This window comes from Lonchura striata, chromosome 3 (assembly GCF_046129695.1).
Source record: "Lonchura striata isolate bLonStr1 chromosome 3, bLonStr1.mat, whole genome shotgun sequence".
Taxonomy (NCBI): Eukaryota; Metazoa; Chordata; class Aves; order Passeriformes; family Estrildidae; genus Lonchura; species Lonchura striata.
In genome coordinates, this window is record NC_134605.1 from 37,309,561 (window position 1) to 37,330,842 (window position 21,282).

General features: G+C 34.3%; 1 protein-coding gene across 10 annotated transcripts in view; it reads left to right on the forward strand.

The window, feature by feature from the left end:
- Positions 1-21,282, forward strand: part of QKI (QKI, KH domain containing RNA binding) — a 154,278-nt gene that overhangs the window by 42,250 nt on the left and 90,746 nt on the right. For 9 of the 10 annotated variants that reach the window (XM_021544148.3, XM_021544153.3, XM_021544147.2 and 6 more), the window contains exon 3: positions 19,792-19,908. The exons of the other annotated variant lie outside the window; for it this stretch is intronic. In XM_021544148.3, coding sequence (XP_021399823.1) covers positions 19,792-19,908 — 117 coding nt within the window. The remainder of the gene's footprint in view (positions 1-19,791; positions 19,909-21,282) is intronic. 10 annotated transcript variants of the gene reach the window in all.

The following is a 21,282-nucleotide window of genomic DNA, read 5'->3' on the forward strand; positions in this document are numbered from 1 at the left end:
TTAGGAAAGAAGGGTTTTATACAGAGATGAGGAGGTACTTTAGCATGATATTTTTTGCTTGCTGTTGTGAAGTCGGGTACATTTTGGTACACATGCTGAACTTGTTGGTGGTTTTTGGTGAATTAATGTCCTGTGTACTTTTAACTAGGATTGGGGACTGCAGTAAACATGGAAGTACATTGAGTAAGTGCTGAAACAATACTTAACAGGGCAAGGTAGTGCTTGTGTTTAAAACACATAGGTGAATTTACAAATTGCTGTTTAGACATCAGAATCCTTAATGGTTGTACTTTGAGTAACAAAGTCAGGAGCTTTCTTCTGCTTTAGAGAGTGGAAACAGACTCCTGAGGGATATGGGATTTGAGAAGAACAATGTTTTAAGGAAGGAAGAAGAGAAAATACAGAGAGAAAAACCCTTTATTGAGGATTATGTTTTTTTCCCTTCTGATTAGTTGACAAAATGAGAACTACAGCACTAAGCTACAATACTTTCCCAGAAACTTAACCTGTCAATTATAATACCATGCTGTCTTCACCATCTCCCGCTGTAGTGGTCAGTCAGCTTTTGACACATATATTAGATATTTCTTCCTTTTTAGTAGCTCTGTAGTTTAGGTATTATTGTTTGTGTAGTCAGATTTTTATGGAGTTGCCCTTGCAAATGTAATTTGGTGCTTTCCAGTCAGAGGACAGCAGGAGTTTGGTAACTTCATATGGATAAGTCAGTGAAATGCAAGTCGTAGCTACTCGTGTTTGCTCTGTGGTTTGCTGGGATAAGATGGCATCAAGACCCATCTAAAATTACTATTTAAAATAGTTTTGAGTTCCAGTCAGAACACCAGCTTTTCTTTTATATCTCTCATAAATCATATGGTGAGGTAAAAATCAATTTACATGTCCTCAGTGGTAAAAGGTCTATTTTTTGTTACTAGATTAAGTCTGCCCACAAACCTTGGAGGTGCATATTAATTTGAAGAAAAAAATAAAAAGTTGCTTTTTGAGCAACATAGCTGAGTTTTTTTAAACAGGTGTGCTGTTTTGATGTTATGCTATTTTTGAAGTTACTAATACGTTTAAAATGTACATCACTTGTCAAGGCAAAGTTTTCAGTGTAATGCTGCATCTATAGCATTCATTTCGGATCTGAATTTGTTCCATATTTCAAAAGAACAGAGTTGTTTGTTCTGATGTTGCTCACTTGGATGTCTTATATATGAGTTGTCTTGAGAGGAAGATTGTACAAAAATCCAGCTTCAGAAATAAACTTTCCTTTTAGGCATTTCCTTCCTTTTTCCATGTTCTGTTACATTGGTTGAGAATGGTTGTTTACCTGCCTTGGTTTGGAATGTTGGATTTAAAATGAAACACAAATGCTTCTCGGTATCTCTACATTGGAGATTCGGGTTTCTGTATGTAATAGATATTCATCAATTGTAGTATGGATCTACTGAATTTATGGAATTAGTCTCTGCTGTTTTGTAATGCTAGTAAGAACACTAGTTGAACACTTGTTTAATTTCAGTCACTTGGCATAATATTAATTCATGGTTCAAAGCTTTTATATGTTTATTTTCTCTTTAAGAGCAGTTAATAACAGTGAATTCTGTGAAGGCACTGATTCCTTTTGAAATTTGCCGCACTCCTTTGAAACTGAGTAAATTTTTTTTCTTTCCAATATGCTTAGTACTTTAAGAAAAGTAATTTTACTTGATGAACAGCCAGTTACTTTTTACACCTTATTTGCACTCAGTTCTCTCTTGTTATATTGTATAGCACTTCCTCTCTTCAGGAAAACTCATGCACCTGTCCTAATCGTGTACATTCATCCACCCAACACTTCAGTTGCTCAAGTTGATTACTGCTTTTTCAGAAGCTTTGTCTCTTTAGTGTACTAATGTAAGCTTGATCAATATCTCTCAGTTGTGTGGTTTTTAAACACTCAGAACATACTGACACAAAAATTTGTGTTTGCTCTAGTTGCTAACATTATAATCTGTGGTGTCAGAGGACACTGAGGGCTCTGCCCTGTGGTCAGTGATACTTCTTGTTTTGGGAAGATTATCAATTAAATTGTGATTTGAAATTGTCTTAAATATGCAGCAGACGACCAGATTATTTTTTTTACTATGAAGTACATGTGGTCTAAAAAGGTGAATGGTGATTTAAATAGGTATCTCTGAATTGCTGTTCCACCTGGAAATGACCCTTTGTTATATTGCTAATGTATTTAAGTACTGATGATAATGAATATATTATTCAAGTCAACATCTTAAATGTCTGGGTCATAATATTTTACCTAATTGCTTGAATTTTATAATTTGAACTTACTTGAAAATTTGATTACCTTTTTTTAAAAGATAAATGTCACTTGCATTAAAAGTAAAGCAAAGTTGATGTCATTCAACACAAATGCTCAAATAGTACATCTTGGGCTTCAATGTCATTAGCTTTTTAAAAATTTTTCTAGCCCCAATAATTTGTATGTCCTTTTTTTCATCTGCAAGTGCAAATGTTGCTCTTAAGACTGGAAAAATTGTAAACAATAGCCTCTGACTCTTTGTAAAGGACTACACTTTTTTCTGTGTGTCAGCTATGGGCAGGCTAAAAGCAAGAGAGAGATGTGAAACTCTGGCTTTGTAATATAGGTGGGGCTGGAACATACATATCTCTAAATCCTCTGTCACTACTGACAGGTAGGCTGACATGTAACCTGAAGTATATCTCAAAGCCTTGTGATATAACTCTATCTTCTGCTGATTTTCCTGTGAGAAATATGAGGTAGTTCCGCTTTTGTTGCAGTGTCTGCAGTGATGTTGGTCATCACAGAACTGTAAGAAGTGTTAGTACCCATCTCCTTACTTAAAAATCCCAGAGTAAAGGACAGAAGTTAGTTAGGAATTAAGCCTGAATTAAGCCAGTTGTTGATATGCTGCTCTTTTAGTAGTAGTGTAATTGTATATATTTAGGATAATAGATCCAATATGACTTGATATCCAAAAGTGCTGCTGTCACTGTATTACTGGACTGTAATACTGCTGCTCTTAGTGCTTGATACCGGCTGAAGCACGTAACTCTGTAGTGCTTTTGTTGTGGAGCTTGTACCCTTAAATGCTGCCAACAAGGTGGGCTTTTAAAGATATTTCCGGTGCTTTTCAGTTTTCACTCATTTGTCTTTTTATGTATTGCCTTCTTACAGTTAGAGCACAGACTTAAGGTTTGCTATGAGCTTTTAGCACAAGTCATTTAGACTAAAGAAGGCAGATTAGACCTTAAAACACTAAAGGAAATATTAAGCTATCTTCTGTGTTTCTGACCTGTTCTGCAGTTTTAGGTGTGAAATTTACAAGTTTACTGATTATGGCAGCTGTAAATATATAAGAAAGACTTTTTGTAACATTACTAATTTCTAGAAGGCGAATGGAATTATTAATTTAATTTTTCACTTCAAATATAGTTAACACTGAGAAATCATTTTTTTTCTTTTTTTAGAAAAATAATTGTGCAACAGCAAATAGGCATGGACAGTTTCTAAACTTTTTTTTTTTACACTTGATTGAAGTATTATCACTCAAGGTGTGCAGTAGAATGAGAAATTCTACAGTTAGATAATTCTACTGGGTTTTTTTCTAAATTTTGGAAGGGGGATTGCTTTCGTTTTGATGACACAGTTTAAAATTACTTTCTCTGATGTGTTTCAGTATTTTCATGGAATGAAATTCTAGACCTCGTTTGGTAAATAAACCCCTAATGAATGTGAAGTAGTATAAATTGTGTATAAAGCTATGACTAAGCATGATGTTTACTTACAAAGTCAGGTGTTACAGTTCTGCTTGTGAAATACTAGAAGTATTTTTAATATATGTAACAATAGAAATGGGGACTTCAGAATTTGTCTTAAATAAAGTAAGAATTCTGATTTGCCTTCCCCTATGAATTTAAAATTCAGTTTGTTTCACTATAGAGCTCCTAATATATGAATGAGATTGCAGTTGTTACAAATTCTCAAATGTGTGTAAAAGTTAAAGGAGCAAAGCGAAAATTATCTAATATTGGTTCTGATTATAAATTACAATTTAGTCAGCTAAATTAAGCAATTAAAATCAGTCACATGAATGAAAAGCTTGTTTATGTTTAGGAATGTTAAACACCTTACTTTCTCACTCACTTCAGAAGCTTGATAAAATGCATTTTTTCCCAAAGTACATTGCTTGAATATGGAAACTTTCATCACAGCTCTAATTGGTAAAGCCTATCTTTACCCACAAAACAATACCGTGCATCTTTATCACGGGGTTTAGTTGCTTGGTGAGATGCTTTACTGCTTTATTTTTAACTTTGCTTATGGAAGAGTGCTATTATGGAGGAAAAAATAGTAATTGCTATTTATAGTGCTGCATTGAGGTCTTCTGATTTGGAAATGTGCAATTTCTGTGTTTCCTCCCTTCCCATCTTCAAGGTGGCAAATAAATACAGTTTTGCAACGTAGAATTATAAAAGACTAAATAATTCAGCATAAAATCTGTTGCCTTAAAGGGATGAAGAACTTTGTCTAAAGCTTCAGTAACTAATAACATACAATGAAGTGGTTACTGAGCACCTCTTCTTTGCATAAACTTGAGTATAACCTCAAAGTGTGTTTCTGCGAAGTCAGTTTTTCCTTTTGAGAGGAGGAAAAGCAGCTGCATTTATCTGGTAAATTAAAAAAGAGAGTAGTGTCCCTTAAGTACAAGAATTCAGTTTCTGATTAGTATTTTTAACTATAGTATCGCTACCTGCAATGGTGCTCCAACTTCAATGTATCTTTCTCACTTCTAATTACTGAGAAATGGAAGTAGTCTACAGCTAAATTGCCAGCTTTAAGTGCCTTGGGTAATGTCATATGTAGTCACATCTAATTAAAAGGTATTATTATGGAAATTATTTGTTGGACTGTATATCCTGAGGATCCTTTGTTGCTGGAATATGAGTTTAATGATGTAAACTGTGAGGCTTAGAGGGCACTGCTGGATGCTATGGTTGGGCTTGGAGAGCGATTTACACACAGCACAACTTGTTAATTCTCTAGATAAATGTGTCACGATTCCCAAGTAGAGCATGGAATTGAACAATTTTTACTCATCTCCTGGTGTTATTGAAACTGATGATTTGTCACTGTTCTGAAAACCTCATCTTAGTGAATAGGATGAAGCAGATTATTCACTATCTCGCTTAAGCATGCCTACTGTTAGATTGTTCCCAGGATCTGATTTCCTGAGAGAATTTCTGTTAACAATCTTTCAATTACTGTTTAAAGGTTTTTATGACCACTTAAAGGAGGGAACTAGCAAACTGTTCTGTGGGCCTTAAAATAATTGCAAATGGGAATCTAATGATAACAGAGATTCCCATTTTAAAACCATGAAATTGTTAATTTGTCTATCTTTACAGCTTTCTCACTTATGTTGATAATTCTAAGCAATTTAAAATCCAATTATTTCCAAAATACGACAGTAATTAGATTAGTGTTTTTACATGAACAGAACATGTAGCATAAAAAAAATCATTTTGAAGGATATTATTTTAGTTATTTGAAGAGGAATTGAAACTATCCAGCTAAGATTCTCTTTAAATTTGTGCTATGAGGAAAAGGGTTAATGTTAAAACCAATAATAAATGGAAAGCAAATGTGACTTTAGTTTATGTTATAATGTACAAAAAGTATTGACAAAGCAGAGGTGAAGCAAAAACATGCTAAAAGAACAATTTGCTGTTTCAGTAAAGATCTAAAGGTATTATTTATGCCAACACAATTTATAAACAGTAAAAATTAGTCCAGAAGTGGCGGGAGGGAAGCAAAACCCAGAAGGCTTTTCGCTTGAGTGTGGTTGACAAGGCATGGCTTCTGTCTCTGGTAACTGATAAGGTCTCTGCTTTGTTGTTGTGTGTTCTTGTATCTTCTGTCTGCTGATCCAGCCCGCAGTGTTGTCAGCTCAGTGAGGAATGTCAAGAGGCTGGAGCAAAAGGGACATTAAATGGTTGACACTGAGGGATGGCAGTAAATGAGATGGGAGCTAAATATATAGGTTTGTGACATTCTAGCAGCTGGCTGAAGTTGTGCTGTTTGTTGCTTGGGTATACTAGCCTTAAAAAGGAAGAGAATGCATTGTAGCACTGAGAAGAAAAAAAACAGCTGGTGCCTTATCAGTCAGCCCTAATGACAGAGAAGGTTAAAGAGTTTGGAAGGACAAATCTTGACAGAGGGCTTGTATTAGTAACATGAAATTTTTTATTTGGTATGAGTAGTTTTATAAAGCTACTCTAAAACTTGACTTGTTCAATGTAAAAACGGCATGAATGCTTAGTTTGTTGTCTAAACAAAATTACTTTAAAAATTTGCTTATTTACTTTTGATCCCCGCAGTTTGTTAGGTTATTTTTACAATAACTTACTTTTGATGTTTTCTTGCTCTATAATGGGACTCTTGGAAACAGATTGAAACTTGATTAAATATCTTGGGGTTTAATGCTTAATTCAGAAGAAAAAAATGCTTGTTTTTCTAATAGATGAAAGTATGAATGTCCTCAAATGGTATGAACTTTATATATCTTAATCCCCATCTTTATTAGAAAGATAAAAAAGTGCCATGTGATCTAAATATGATTTTATGTTTGTTAGACTTTCAAACTACAAATTAATGTTTGGAAAAATCTGTGTCTAATTGCTTAATATTTGACATGTAACTTACAATTACATCCAGTTCTAACAGTGAAGGCTGTTTGAAAGTACTCTTGAAGTAAGTACAGCACCTCAATTGAAAGCTTAATTCTGCTTGATACTCACTGCTGCTGCTTCATGTCTGAGGTTTTTACAGTTTCTTCTCAAGAACCTGTTTAGTCCTTGAACCCAGACTTGCTTGTTACCGCTGTCTTACAGCTGTCTCAAAGAGTAACACCTCATCCGTGACTCCTCAGCAAGTAAAGTGGCAGTGAAGAAGCCTTTCTGTCCTTTTCTGTACTCACAGGGAGTGTCTCTATGGGTGGCACTCTGACTCTGTCTTCACCAGCGCCCTGAAAGAAGCTGTGGGCTAAAGATGTGAGACTGTAACGCAGGTTAAAACCTTCCCTTTTTGCTTTTAGTGTTCCTTGTGCTGTGGCATACTCTGACAGGATGGGAAGAGATCAGGAAATTCCAGATCTCCTGCTCTTACAGGGAGTTGGTCTGTCCCCTTCCTTAAAGTTTGTTGGAGTGTTTGTGGAAGCAAGGTGTGACAGAGCAGCTTAGTGTCAGCTTTTACAAGACTGCTGCAGTGATCCTTGGGTCTCATTTGTCTTAATGCTAAGAGTTGGTTTTCTACCTTTTATATTGTATATATTCCTACTGCTTGTTACAGTAGTACTAGCGGTGTGCTTTTCTATAATTTTGAGATAGTCTTGCATTAGTTTATGTGTTTGTATGTTTTTCTTCTCTTCAGGTGGATTGTATGTAGCAGGATGATGCACCAGATAAGATTTTCAGGCCTTGAGTAAAAGAGATTAGAGAGATTTGAGCTGCTTTGCTCAGGGAGTTTGATATATTGTGTTTAGGCAGATTGACTTTTTAATGTACCTCTGTATAGAGAGATTTATGGCTGTGAAGCTGTATAGTAATTTGAAAATCTTAGTACATTATGCCATTTCTGAAGTGCTGGTTCCCTTTTCTAATTAGCACAGCAGGTCTTTGTAGATCTTTATTTTGAATTCTGTATCTTGTTTAGGTCAATGCCAATATTACCCATGTGTTACATTATACAAAAATATCAGAATAAGTATCAACAGAATTTAGCTAATCTAATAAACTTGCCTTTATTTCTTCTATATACCTAATGTAGTTTATTGATAGTATTAGCTTTTTTCCAAGGGGTTGTTTCATTCTGCACAGTAATGAACAGAAGCAAACAGCTTTTACAGCTTTATGTTACAGGTCAGTAATTTAAGAGTTATTCTTAAATTGATTCTACGTTTTTAGTCTGTTATCTGATTTCCACTGCTTCTCCTGAAAGGAACTTACGGAGTGCAACATCTTCAGTGTTTTGAAATGTCTTGATTCTTTGATGATATAATGTAAAGTCATATTCCTTTTCAAAAAACATAGCTTTCCCTTTAGATTTGGATTGCTTTCTACCTTCCATCTGAAGGTTCCATTATCTTAATGCCAAAACTATATGGTGAAGGTGTAATTTTTCTGCAGGAAAATGAAAAAAGATTTGTTATTCAATCCTTGGACAGTAAAGCTTCTTATTATTCACTTGATTTTGAACTGAATGGTAAATTTCTTGGCATAAATGATTACATCTTAGGTTAGTATTTAGAAAATGAAATTGAAAAAAAAAATATTAGATATGGTAATTTGCCAGATCTAGAAGATTAGGATACCTAGTTTTTGGTATGCTGTTACATAGACTGATGTTCAAAGAATTACTGAAGAAATTATGTTAGCTCTTTAGCAGCTAGTCTTGGGAAACAATGCCTTTGAGATTAAACGTACTACAGTTGTGATAACATAAAAACTATTCTTTTTGCACCTATGGTAACACATGTATAAATTGTGTTTGAAAAATAAATTGGAATCTTCTGCCCAGAGGAGCTGAAATTATATTTTCCAGGAAGACTATGTTAGTGGTTCAGTGTTGTTTCAATGGATGATAATTAAGTTGGCATCCTAGATAACATTTTGAAGATACTGAGTTTTGTATATACAGAAATTACTACATCCTGAATTCTTATGACTGTGTTTTGATGAGGAGTTCTGACAGATACCTATTTCAAACAGGTGATGAATGAAAACTGTGTCTTGACTTCTCTGATTAGTTGTAATGCATTCAGCCAACTAGGTGTAGCTACTCAGATGGTTCTGTCACATTAATTAGACTTTCAGTGGTAAAAATGAAGTTTATTTGGATAAATATCTAGCTATCATTATATTTAATTGAACATTTTCAATATCTAACAGAAACAACACCAAGTATTTAATTTTAATTTACCAAGTCTTCCTTTAAACTGCAAGTTTAGAATTTGGAGGAAAAAAATTGTATTACTTTTGGTTTATTCTATCTTTTAATCTGTGCTTTGAGATTTCTTTGTTCTTTAATCAAGAAAGCTGTATTACCATTACTAAAATGACTTGGAAAGCTAGCCTGATTTTTTATTTTATTTCATTTTTTATAGATCTGGTCTAATGTATTAATGTATTTACATGAAGTTTGTAAAGCTGTTTGTCAGTTAAACATGCTCTCAAAGCCTTCAGCAGAGGTTATTAGAGGTGAATGATGGGGATTTAAAGGATTTAGTAATTCATGCTAAATCCCAGCTATAGTTTTTAATGGTTTGTGGGGGGTTTTTTGTTGATTTTTTTTGGTTGTTTTTTTTTTCTTTTTTTTTTTGTTTTGGTTTTGGGGGGGAGGGGGTTTGAGCATTTTAAGCATTAGGATGTGGTGTGCTGGGTAAAAAATGATATTTTATTGACATCCAATGGATAATCTGGTTTGACTAGTTTACAGCTGCAGTGATCAGAAAGATTCTGAGCTTTTTGAATGATCACTATATCAGTGGCTGACATTCTGCTCAGTCAGGAACAAATGTGAGTTATCTGTAATAATCTGTAATGGGCAAGTCAACTCTACCAACAAAGCTAATATTGGAAATCACAGTATGTAAATTGTGGCACCCGTACAGGACCTGAAGGGACCCTACAAGAGAGCTGGAGATGGTCTTTTAGATGGTCAAGGGGGAATTGATTTAAACTGAAAGAGGGTAGAATTAAATTAGATGTTAGGAAGAAATGCCTCACCCTTAGGGTGGTGAGGCCGTGGAACAGGTTGCCCAGAGAAGCTGTGGATACTCCATCCCTGGAAGTGTTCAAGGCCAAGTTGGATGGAGCTCTGAGCAGCCTGGTCTGGTGGAATGTGTCCCTGTGCCTGACAGGAGTTTGGAATTATATGACCTTCAAGTTTCCTTCCAACCCTAACTGTTCTGTGATTTTATAAAATGCAGTAAATTGATATTTTTATTTTTAAGATGGTTATATTGCTGTGGTGTTGCGACTTTAATTGTATGGTGGAGCTTCATAAAAACCAATTTAGTTTTTATTGTAGCAAGCAATAATTCTATTCAAATTAATTACCCAGTTAATATAACTTTAGTTTTCTATCTGAAATTATATGGTGTGCTGTTTATTTTGGCACATTTCAGAACACAACTGGAAGTTATATTCCATTTGTTAAATAATGTTGCAGTGCCAGAACACAGGTACTAGCAAAGAGAATTTAATTGTTGAATAGGATTCAGGGTCACCCTTTGAAAATTTAATACTTGTGATTCTCGTAAATAACAGAACTACTGGAGTGACAAAATCTTAAATTGAAACAAATCCTGATTTGTCATGTTATAAACCCTGAAAGTTCTAATTTAGCGTACCACCTGTGTTTAATGTTATTTAGAAAATATCACCAGTAAGAAATAATAGATGAGTAATTTTTAAGGTAGACCAGAATGTTTGTTTTGGTAATCCATCCTTTAAACTATTAAACACGTATTGCTTATATCCAAGAACAGAAGGCAGCATATCTTAATCTGACAGCGAGAACAAGGTGCTGCTCTTCATCACTGATTGTTTACTGTCTTCTTAATGAAGTTTTACTGGGAAACATAGATCAATTTCTAGCAGCATTTCTTTTTAAAGTTGGTGCTTGGAGTCTGTGTGGGTGGGGTCTGTTTACCGACTGTCCAGTGAATGCCAAATGCCAAGTTCAGTTTTTGTGAGCCAGCCAATGTGCAGCATGTGTGTGTTCAAGAGATTTTATCCGGTTCTGAACATAACATGAACAATTCAGCGTTTGAATTGTGCTGATGGCACCAGCTTTCTAGATGAGGTGAGTTAGAGGTTAAACAGCATTGAGGCAGACTGAATCATGCATGCCATGAAACAGAAATACCCCAGTACTTAGAAGAGAGATTGAAGTTGTTCTCTCCTGCTCCACATAGTGCTTACTAATAGGTTTGATAAAATTTCTGGAGATCTTTTTCCTTTCTGGATATCTCATAGAATCTGTACTGTTCTAATTGGTTGAAGAAGCTGTGCTTAAAATCCCAGTTAAATATAATGTAATTAAAAGGAATTTAACATGTTACCAAAATCACTCCTACACTAACTGCATTTTGTAATACTTAAATGTAGTTCTGGGAAGGAGTAATAGATACAGGTATTTGTATGCAGAGAACTAATTTCCTCTGTTACTAACTGCATTTTTCATTGGAACTTTTGCAATGAATAAAAGGCAAAACCTTTGCACTAATGTGTTTTCCTCCAGATGCTGATAATTTTATATCAGACTTCAAAACACTGAATGTTAACTTCCTTCTCCTGCTGCACAAATACTGTATTTTAGTAGTATATTACAATTATGTTCATATCCTTAGTTTTTGTATTAATACATGTTTTACAGATGTTTTTGAACTAGACCAAGCTGGTCTTACTCCCACAGTAATTATCAGTTCTTTCCCATAACAAGACAAGTTACTATCTGGCTTTGATGTTGAAAAGTGATTATGGTATCTGAACTAGAACCACAAAAAAAAAATAAAAGCCCCATACCCTATAATCTTAGTTAAAAAATGTATGCAGTGTACTAAATAAATATGGAACCAGTCTGAGTGCATTATATGCATTAAATATGTATTGAAAATTATTCTTAGCCATTTAATACACTAAGGAAAAGAAAAAAAGATTTTTTCATTTTCTCCTTTCTAAGATGTTGTTCTCCTCTTTGTTACCACTCAAATTTTAGAGAATTGGAGCTGCATTAAATATTTTAGCTGTAGTGACCCTTTTTTTTTTTAATATTGGGGGTTAAATTGCTCACACTTGAACTCATCTCAGAGGTAGTTCAACAGATGTCCTGGAAGTTTTGATTTTGTTTATCTAGCACAAAAGTACCTAATTGAAAATATGACTGATCCTGATTTTTTGACAGTTGCTATACTGTATTTTGTTTTCTAGTACCTTAATGGTTTTATCTTTCTGTTTAAGTTATGAAGAGATTATTAAATGGTAATTTGTATGTATAAGTTGCTTACAGCACAGCATTTCTAATTTACTACTTAATTTCATCATTTAAATGCTTCAATAGTTCTCATTTAGCTTTGACTATAGTATTAGAATGGTATATATCAGATACAGCACATGTAAATGGATATATTTGACATAAGCAGATTATATGTGTCATACTGATATTCACTACATGTGTACTTTGGCCTTTACTTGGTTATTTTGCTTAGAAAACATGCCATGTTTAGGAATGGAAAGAATGTTTCTCATGCGTTGTCTGCAGCAACTCTTCTATTACTAATAGTAGGTGGGTTTGGTAGAGACTTGGGGAAACAGCTTCACATGTTGTCACTAGCAGTTTTAACAAGTACCTAAAGTTAGTTTGTATGTAAAAATTAACTTCTAAATGTGGTTACTATTGTCTATGTTCACTGTGTTGACAATGATAATGCCATCTGCTTCAGCCTCTGCTTTCATTTAAAATCTCATCAGATAATCTGTTTTTCTTAACTGTGTTACAAACTTGCCAAATTGGGCTGGAGGACATTTAATCCTCAAACTACATGTTAATACAGTTAGTGAAAGATTTCACAATTTTGGCATTATTCTTGAAACATTATACTTTTCCCTTTTGATTTCTGAAATATATACAAGTGGCTGTTTATATGAACTTGCCCTTTGTTTTTGGTTAATCTATTATGTGGTCACTGAGTATGGGGTGCACTTGTTTTTATTTTATAGTAGTTCTTACTGCTTCAACAAAAGCTGTGTAGCTGTTTTATGTTGAGATAAGTGTGGCATTGAATCACTGAAAATACTTCAAAAAGCATATCTGAGGTTTTGTCATAATGGAAAAAGAAACTTTCTGTTCTGTTAATCCCAACCTACCAAAAATGTAGTGGTATCATCTTCTGTATGGGATGAGATAGTGGCAACCGTTTCTAGTATTTAAAGAATTTTCACTGAAAGAAGGAGATGGGGACTGTAAATGTTAACTGAAAGGTTACATATTTAATCTGTAACTGCTGTTTTACTGGCAAATTACATGTGTACAGGTGTAAATGCTAATTTTCTTAACAGTATGTGTATGTGCTTGTACACTTGCATATACATAAATACACATCACTACAGCTGTGCTTGTAAAAAAAGCCCAACTAACCAAACACCCTCCCCCAGAAATAAACCCCCGAAACAACAAAAAAAACCCAAAAAGCAACAACCAAAAGCCAATTTTTTGTCAAAGTTGTTGTTGTGGAAACGGTTATATGGTCTTGGTATACTAATGGAATAAATATTGGAAAATGTTATTGCTAGAAAGCATATGCAGTGTAAGGTAGGGTAAATTACCCATTTGTCATTTCTTTTTTTCCTGTAAGACATTTCAGATTACTTTCGCAGAAATTCATTCTCAAAGGTACCTATATATATTTTTATTCTACAAGCTTTGTTTTCTTTATTAAACACTAAACTACCTAACTGAAAGTATACAGTCTTAAGGTTTAATATGCTGTATTTTGTTTTCTAATACCTCAAGTGGTTTTATACTTGTTTCAAGTTAGACACTTTCAAAAAATCAAATCAGCCATATATATCTGATTTTTTTTTTTATTCTCTTGAGTCATCTGAGAGCAATGCAAGATTTTCTAAGAAATGCAGAAAAATAACTGTATTACCAGTATCATAATTAAATATTCCTCGAAAAATAAGAGCAAAAAAATGAAACCTAAATTTGCTGATTTTGGTGGGTCAATTAAAGCTTTATTGGATTCAGTGTCCATTCTTGTATTTCTTTTGTCAGCATAGTGCTATTTTTTATCTTCTGCTGTAGTATTTTAAATTTGTGTATAAATGTTACAATTAAATGCATTAGCTGATTTCCTTTGCAAAAAACATGCATGAAAATACATACTTGAATTTAATTGTATGTTTAAGAAATGTATTGATCCTTGGAATTACGTTAATGTTGCTCAAAAAGAGTACTCACATTAAACAAACACCATTGTGGGTGTTGTACACATTCATCATGCTTTGTTTTGAATGCATTTGTTGTCTTGCAGTTCCTTTATGTCTCTTCATTACTCCATTTCCATGGTTGGCATTCTAACCTGTGACTGTCAGATTAAGTTACCTCCTAAATGGTTTTAGAGTATAACTGCTGCAATCTGAAGACATAGAAAGTTTCTTCTGAAGTGGCTAAACTGACTGTCAGCATTGCTGCTTAAGATAAAATTACCAGATGTTCTCCATTATAGCATCCAGTTTTCAATTGGTTCTTAACCATGACGTATTTTAACCACTGAACCACACAGAGTCCTGGTCTTCAGATGCTTTTTATTTGGTGTGGAAAATGATATGACAGTGAAATGAGCAGGAAATGCTGCTCCCTATGTCTTCAAAAAGCAAACTAACTACCAGGACACTTTAAACTACACTTTTGGGATTCTTTAGTTTGTTTAATGTATCCATATTCAATCTGAAAACTGATTTGACCTTGGAGAAGCCTGAATATAAGGTATCATTTTCTGTCTTGATGAAAATCCACTTTTAACTGATAGTTGCGTCTAACATTTAACTACTATAAAACAAAACTGGGAAAAATACGGGTAAGGGTAATCAAAGCTGCTTGTGAACTGATTGAGAACTCTTAAGTTTTTGTCCTGTTACAATTTAAAAAAAAAAAAAAAAGGAAATTATATGTAAAGGTAGGCTCAAAATGGATGGAGACCTTGTTTCCATGTATGACATAACTATACTGAAGCTGCATTCTGCCAGAGGTTAAGAATTAAATTACATCATCAAAAGTGGACAGTTATGGTTATAAGTACTCAGTTGTAGTAATTACAGTGGGTTTTTTTTAAAGGAAATAATGGAATTCATGTAGTTTTTCTGGGGATCGGAAGGTGAAACCAAATGCTGGATTACCAGAAACATAGATACATTGCTAAGCTTTTGTTATGAATCATTAGTAAAGAAAGGGCTCCTTTTTTGTGTGTTTATAATATTTTTCTGAATTTAGCTGCTTATTTTATCTTAAAGTATGCTTAAAGTCAGCATGAAGGGTAAAGCATTTTTTGGTTTTGTTGTAATGAGGAACTACTGAGTTTTTCTTGAGATGTTGCTTAAAATAATGTTTAGGCTGGGTATGAAAAGTTCTCACATACACATTGTACCTAAGAATATAAAAGCTTTTTAAAACTTTGCTTGATTTCTTTAAGTTGAAATAGACTTGAATAATAGCTTGTTTTGTTGTTTTTTTTTTTTTTTTTCCAGTGATGAGTAACTGACTCTGCAAAATCAGTGTTTAGTAAGTCACTGGAACATTTGTTAATAAGATGGTAGAATAAATGAGTTTTTAATTGAGTTCAATAATTGTTTGATCAAATGCATGCATTTATGTTCTTTCTTGCTAGATTTGGATATTTCCATCAAATTGGATTTTTTGAAATTCATTTCCCTTAATGAAGAAGTTTTTTTGTAAGTTAAATTAGTTTTTTCACATATTACTTTCATATTTCAAAAGCAAATACAGAAGTCACAACAGAAGTATGAAATTTTGTACTACTTGTCTGCCTGAAGTTCCTCAGATTTTAACATGCATGGAAAGATCCTTAAACACTGCATTTCCCATACTCTAAAAATCAGACACTTTTTTGTAGTCTCTTTTTAATCAACAGCTCTGAGTCTTTGTAAAGGTTCATTCTTACTTTCCTTTACTACTTCTGTTCTGGGGGTGGGGACTGGTGCAGACTATAAAAATACCTAGTCTGTTTAGGAAATAGTTGTTCTGTGTGTAGAGAATAGAAGATGTTTTTATCAGGGGGTTTCTTATGCAGTGGACTTGCTATGTAGGGTCACCACATGGAAATTTTGTTGACTCTTGAGAGCATCACTTGCTGCAGAATATTTATTAATATCCCAGAGTAGGTAGAAACATTAGGATTTGGAGCGGCTTTTTTCCCCAGTACATTTTTTCCTGCTTAAACACTGAGTAACAAAGATCCTCATGTGCAGTCTCCCAAGATATGCTGTCTCTTTTCTATTTTCTCTAAGGGTGTGTACTTTGGACATCTCAAAAAAAGGCAATAACTGTCTTACACACCAGCAAGATCTAGTAGTGTTTTGTACATGCTGAAAACTTCAAATATGAAAATTTAGCAAACTAAGGGAATGTGAGGATGATGATGCAGAGAAACAGGCAGAGCGAGAGCAACAGTGGGTATAACTGGTTAGAACTTCAGCACCTGAGCTCCACTAAACACTAGTAATTTTTGGCTTTTAGGATGTTCTTGTGTTTGTGTGTCACTGTCTTCTGGAGGTTGTTTCTTTACTTCTGATTTTCAGTTGAGGAAGACTTAAGCACATGAAAATAAAATTCAGAAAAACAATTGTGAAATACCACTAGTGAAAATTTTTCATATGAAAATATACTTGAGTGTAGGGAGATACTAATTGTTGTGGAAGGACAGACTGACTTCATTTGATTGCTTTTTCTGTGTTGTTGTAGAAGCAGTTAATCTTCGCTTTAGCCATTTCTGCTTAATTTTTAACCTAATCTCACTTTTCAACATGTGTGAGGCTAACCTTCAAAGCAGTTCAGCCTTAAATTGGTCAAAATTGATTTCTAAATTTGCTGGGGGTGAGGTGAATCCTACAGTACTCAAATGCAAAGTGAGAAACACTCCAGGAAATCAAAGGGAAATATTCTTAGCTTTGTCTCTGTACAAATGTTAGAACAAGAAGTATTCCTGAACACCGGTGTGTTATCTATAGAGAAACACAATGCAGTGATGAATGTGTTTGGGTGACAATATGAGACAAAGAGCACAAGAAGTAGAGTTAGATGTTAAGAATGGTCTTCTGAATTTGTCAGATGTCTTGTTTTGATAATTCTTTTTGATAGTGTAGTTGGCCTGACAGGTAAGAGAAGCAGTAGCTGCAGGTACAACTGGATTCTGACAAAACTGTCTAACTTGAAAGTTTACTCTGTTCCCGAGTTGTGGTCCTGCTGGTCACTGCTGTCTTTCCAACAAAAGAGTCTGAATTATGTTCTTCTATGAGTTCTGAGCTTGGACTTTCAGGATGGTTGAGGAACTTAATATTGACAGTGATACATTTGTACAAAAGGTAGGGGATCATTTGTTAAAGCAATACTTGGCTTAATCTATGATAATTACTGATGACTGATTAAGACTGCAACTCAGGTGGGGTCCTTCAGCATTCTCCTTCATCTTGTATCTCTAACACTGAAGAAAATTTGGTTGGTAGGATAGAAAGTATACTTAGAAAGAAATTAGGTTATTATCAAATATTTTTAAAGTCAATTTTGAATTCTAATTCTGTCTTGAAATTACTATGCCTGAAGTCAATAACATGAAATTCATTACACAAATGTAGAGTAGAGCAATATGCTGTTATAGGAGGGCATAAAAGTTTCATATGAATATAAAACCAGGGGACAGGATCAAGGCTGAGGTAATGGAGAGGAGTATTTGGAGACATGGATGTTGAAACAAACATAAGAACTGAATTTTTGAGGGAGGGAAAGAAACAACCTGGGTTGTGTTGATAAGAATGTGGTTTATAAGGTATAATTGTTCTGAGTAACTTAACATTGTTGAGATTTCACTAGAAGTAAGTACTGCCTTGTCTAGGCATCCTGCTTTTAGATATTATTAAATTCTCATAGAGGCAATGAGAACAGGCAACTATTTGGAAGGAGCAGCTATACAAAAAGACTCCATGTGCTAATGTGTACAACTTGGAAAGAAAAGGCAGGGTTGAGCTGCCTTGGAACAATTTATGAAGGCTTTTTAAAAGGAACATATCCTGAGAGTAACTGGTAAAAGGAATTGGTTTAATATTTAACACAGATTGTATTGCAGTTTTAAGTCTGTGATTTCTCAGCTAGAAATTCTAAATAATGTTCAGACAACATCAGTAAAGTTGCAAGTTTCAGGGTAATACAGATTCCTCCCTTTTTTCCTTGGTATTTTGTATAGTTATATTTATTTTTTTAATCCAAAGTATGTTATTATTTGATTATTCTTTTACTCATGATCCAAATTAACGAAACATCAGAGACTGCTGTTTTTCTTGGGAGATAGAGAATATAGCAATAGTCAGCATGTGTGTGGTTAAAATATTGATTTCAAATCAGCTTTGCAATATTATTTTAGCTTTGTCAGTGGAATGGCACAGATATCTAAAGTTTTAGTGTGCAGAAGTATAGTTGTAGAGAAAAGCAAGTAAAATACTGTTCATGTAAAACAATGGTGCAGTTTTGGTATTAAACACAAAATGTGTGACATGTAAGATTTTAATAATATTTCACAGCTGAACTTTATTGTTACTTTTAGCTAGTTCATTGCTTTATGAAGGCTTAGCAAATGTTTCTTTAATTTCTTATGATTCAGTTTCTCTATGTGTTCACAAATTCCTTTCATCTTAACTACACACCCCATCACCTCCCCTGATTCAGACTTCATAATATGTCTTTGTTTTCTGAGCTTGCAATACTAAATAACTTTGGGACTGTATATTCCCAGAGTAGTTTAGCTGCTGTGAAATACTGTTAATTTTCTTAAAGAACTTTAATTTGCTTGTGTTCATAATTTATGCTTACTTCTAAATCATTTCTAGTCTTTTCAGTTTCATAAGGATTTCAAATACATTGAGTTTTAGTACTCAAGCCCAGTTTTAATTAGCTGAGGAAATGAAAGCCAGCAACTTCTTCACAATTCCATTGAATAACTTTCTTTACTGGGATCTGAAATATCCAGAGCAGAATGTTACAGCAGAGTTTCTGTTCTTTGAATTTCTTATTTGAATTGAATGTTCAATCTGAAATTTCTTAGTTTATCTCTCATTTGAGCTGGTGCTTCATCTTTGCACTGCAGTTGTCACAGAGTACTGCTCTGTGTTCCCAATGCTACCATCACTTAGTGCTTTTTTTTATTTATGTCATAATTTTCAGAATGTGTGGTTGAAAATAATGAAAGGGAAAAAGCTCTTGAAAATAACTAGGAAATAATGTTATGTATGGCTAAATGGTGGTATATTACTGTGTTGAGTGTAGGCGGGGGGCTGTCTGCTGAAGTCAGCCAATTAAACATGAAATGCTTGCTTTATTTGTATGTGCAACTAAATAAAGGATGCAGCTTACAAAAAGTGATGTGCTTTTTGGTGTGTCTGTATAGACACATGCATTTTTGTGTATACAGATATTTTATATATGTATGTGTGTGTAAGTATAACAATACCATATTTTTAAGAAATGTTGCCCATGAATCCTAAAATAAACATGTAGGAAGCCTCATTTGTTTTTTGTTTTTTTTTCTGAAGGAAATGCTATTTCTCCTTGCCATGGTGCACCTTGTTGACTTACGGATGAGCATGTCTGGATGCGTTAGTGGTGAGGGAGAGCAGTTTGGATTTTCTGTAAGAGCTTGTACAGCTTAATGAGGAGGAAATTAGGAACTGCTTCTGATGTAGACTGATGTTATGTCTAGAAGACCTAGCTCCACCTGAGACTTGTATCCCCAGAGTTGGGGACACGTGGATACTTAGTGTATGAAAACAGTACCTAACCCATTTTTCAACCTCAGGCATTTAGTGTGGTGTCCTAAGCCATTAAATACTTGATATTTTTAGACACAGAAATACATCTTGTTAAATTTTAAACTAATTTTATTTACTTGATTTTTTAGAAATTATGTATTATTTTTCTTTCAGTTTAACTTTGTTGGAAGAATCCTTGGGCCCAGAGGACTAACAGCTAAACAGCTTGAGGCAGAAACAGGATGCAAGATAATGGTCCGAGGGAAGGGCTCAATGAGGGACAAAAAGAAGGTAAGGTCTTGAAGGGCAGTGTAGTTTCAGATGCATAATTTTGTTTTCTAATGGAGGATAAGATCATGTCTCTCATTCTCGTGGTCTTACTATTATGCTTTTTTGTTATCTAGTGTCTTACACAGACTTAGTAAATAACACAGGCTGTCTTAAAATGTACATGCTCCATAATTCTGCAGTTGAGAGTCTAACTAGCAATTATAAAGCATTAAGTAATAAATAACTTAGAATTGTGTCACATTTCGTAAGGTAGAGGCAAAAATTGAAGTTAAATGTATTTTTCTAGGAAACAACTGTTAACCTCAGAGCTCTTACTAATAACTTTCCTGTATTGAATTACCAAAGTAATGATTTGTGCATGGAGTGTGGATTGGGAAAAAAAAGTTAAATGTATTTCTGGCAGTCACTTCTGTCTGAGTGAACCAAAAAGCACTGTGTTTCTGGTTTTGTGTCAGGTAGAGTTGCAAAGTAATTAGGGCTGTTCTTGCCTTGTCCTGGAATATGCATGCTCTGTCCATATGAATGGGCAAACTATAGAACCCATATAGAGCCTTCCTGAATGTTGGGTTGTTCTCGTGGTAACTGCTTTTCTAGGTTTATTTTCTAGCTATTTCCCTCTACCTCTGGCTACTGCTGCTGAAGTTACACCAGCATCTCCACTGTAGTTCTGAATATTTCATCTTTGTTCCCAGAAATACAGTTTCTTTTGATTCTTTTTTAGGAGAAACCCCCCATCTTTTCCTTACATGATCAGCCACATAATACATTCTATTGATACATATGTAGTACATAACAATTACAGCAGAAAGTTAATGTCTGCCCAGTTAAACATATTTAAACATCTTTCCCAAAGCTTATAAATGTGTTACCTGCAAATTTCATTTAATGTCTCTTGTTTTCATAATCTGCTGGAACACTGTCACTGTCCTTTGTCTTATTCTACCATTGTTGTAGGTTTTGGAGTTTGTGAAATATTGGTTAGAGAATCACAGGGTGGTGGAGGTTCACTCTTCAGGCAGAGTCACCATGTCCAAGTTTCCCAGGACTATGTCCAGGTGGCTGCTAGGGTAGTGTCTTCCTACCACTGTGCTTCAAAACCTGACCTGTCCTGTGGGAAGTCATCTCTCTAGACAGCTTTGGCAGGTTTAATTTCTGGGGAAGTATTTTTGAACTAATTTCCCATATTCCCCATATATTTTTTCAAAAAATTTAATTTTTGACAATTTGCAGAAAATTAGGCAGTGTGAGTTATTGGAGTTTTGTATTTAAGAAAAAGATTAGAAGAACTGAGGCCATCTGAGTGAGTCAGCTATTTTTTAAGTTTAGTAAGAAAACAAAACTACCTTCAGCAAGGACAAGTATAGCAGATCAGAT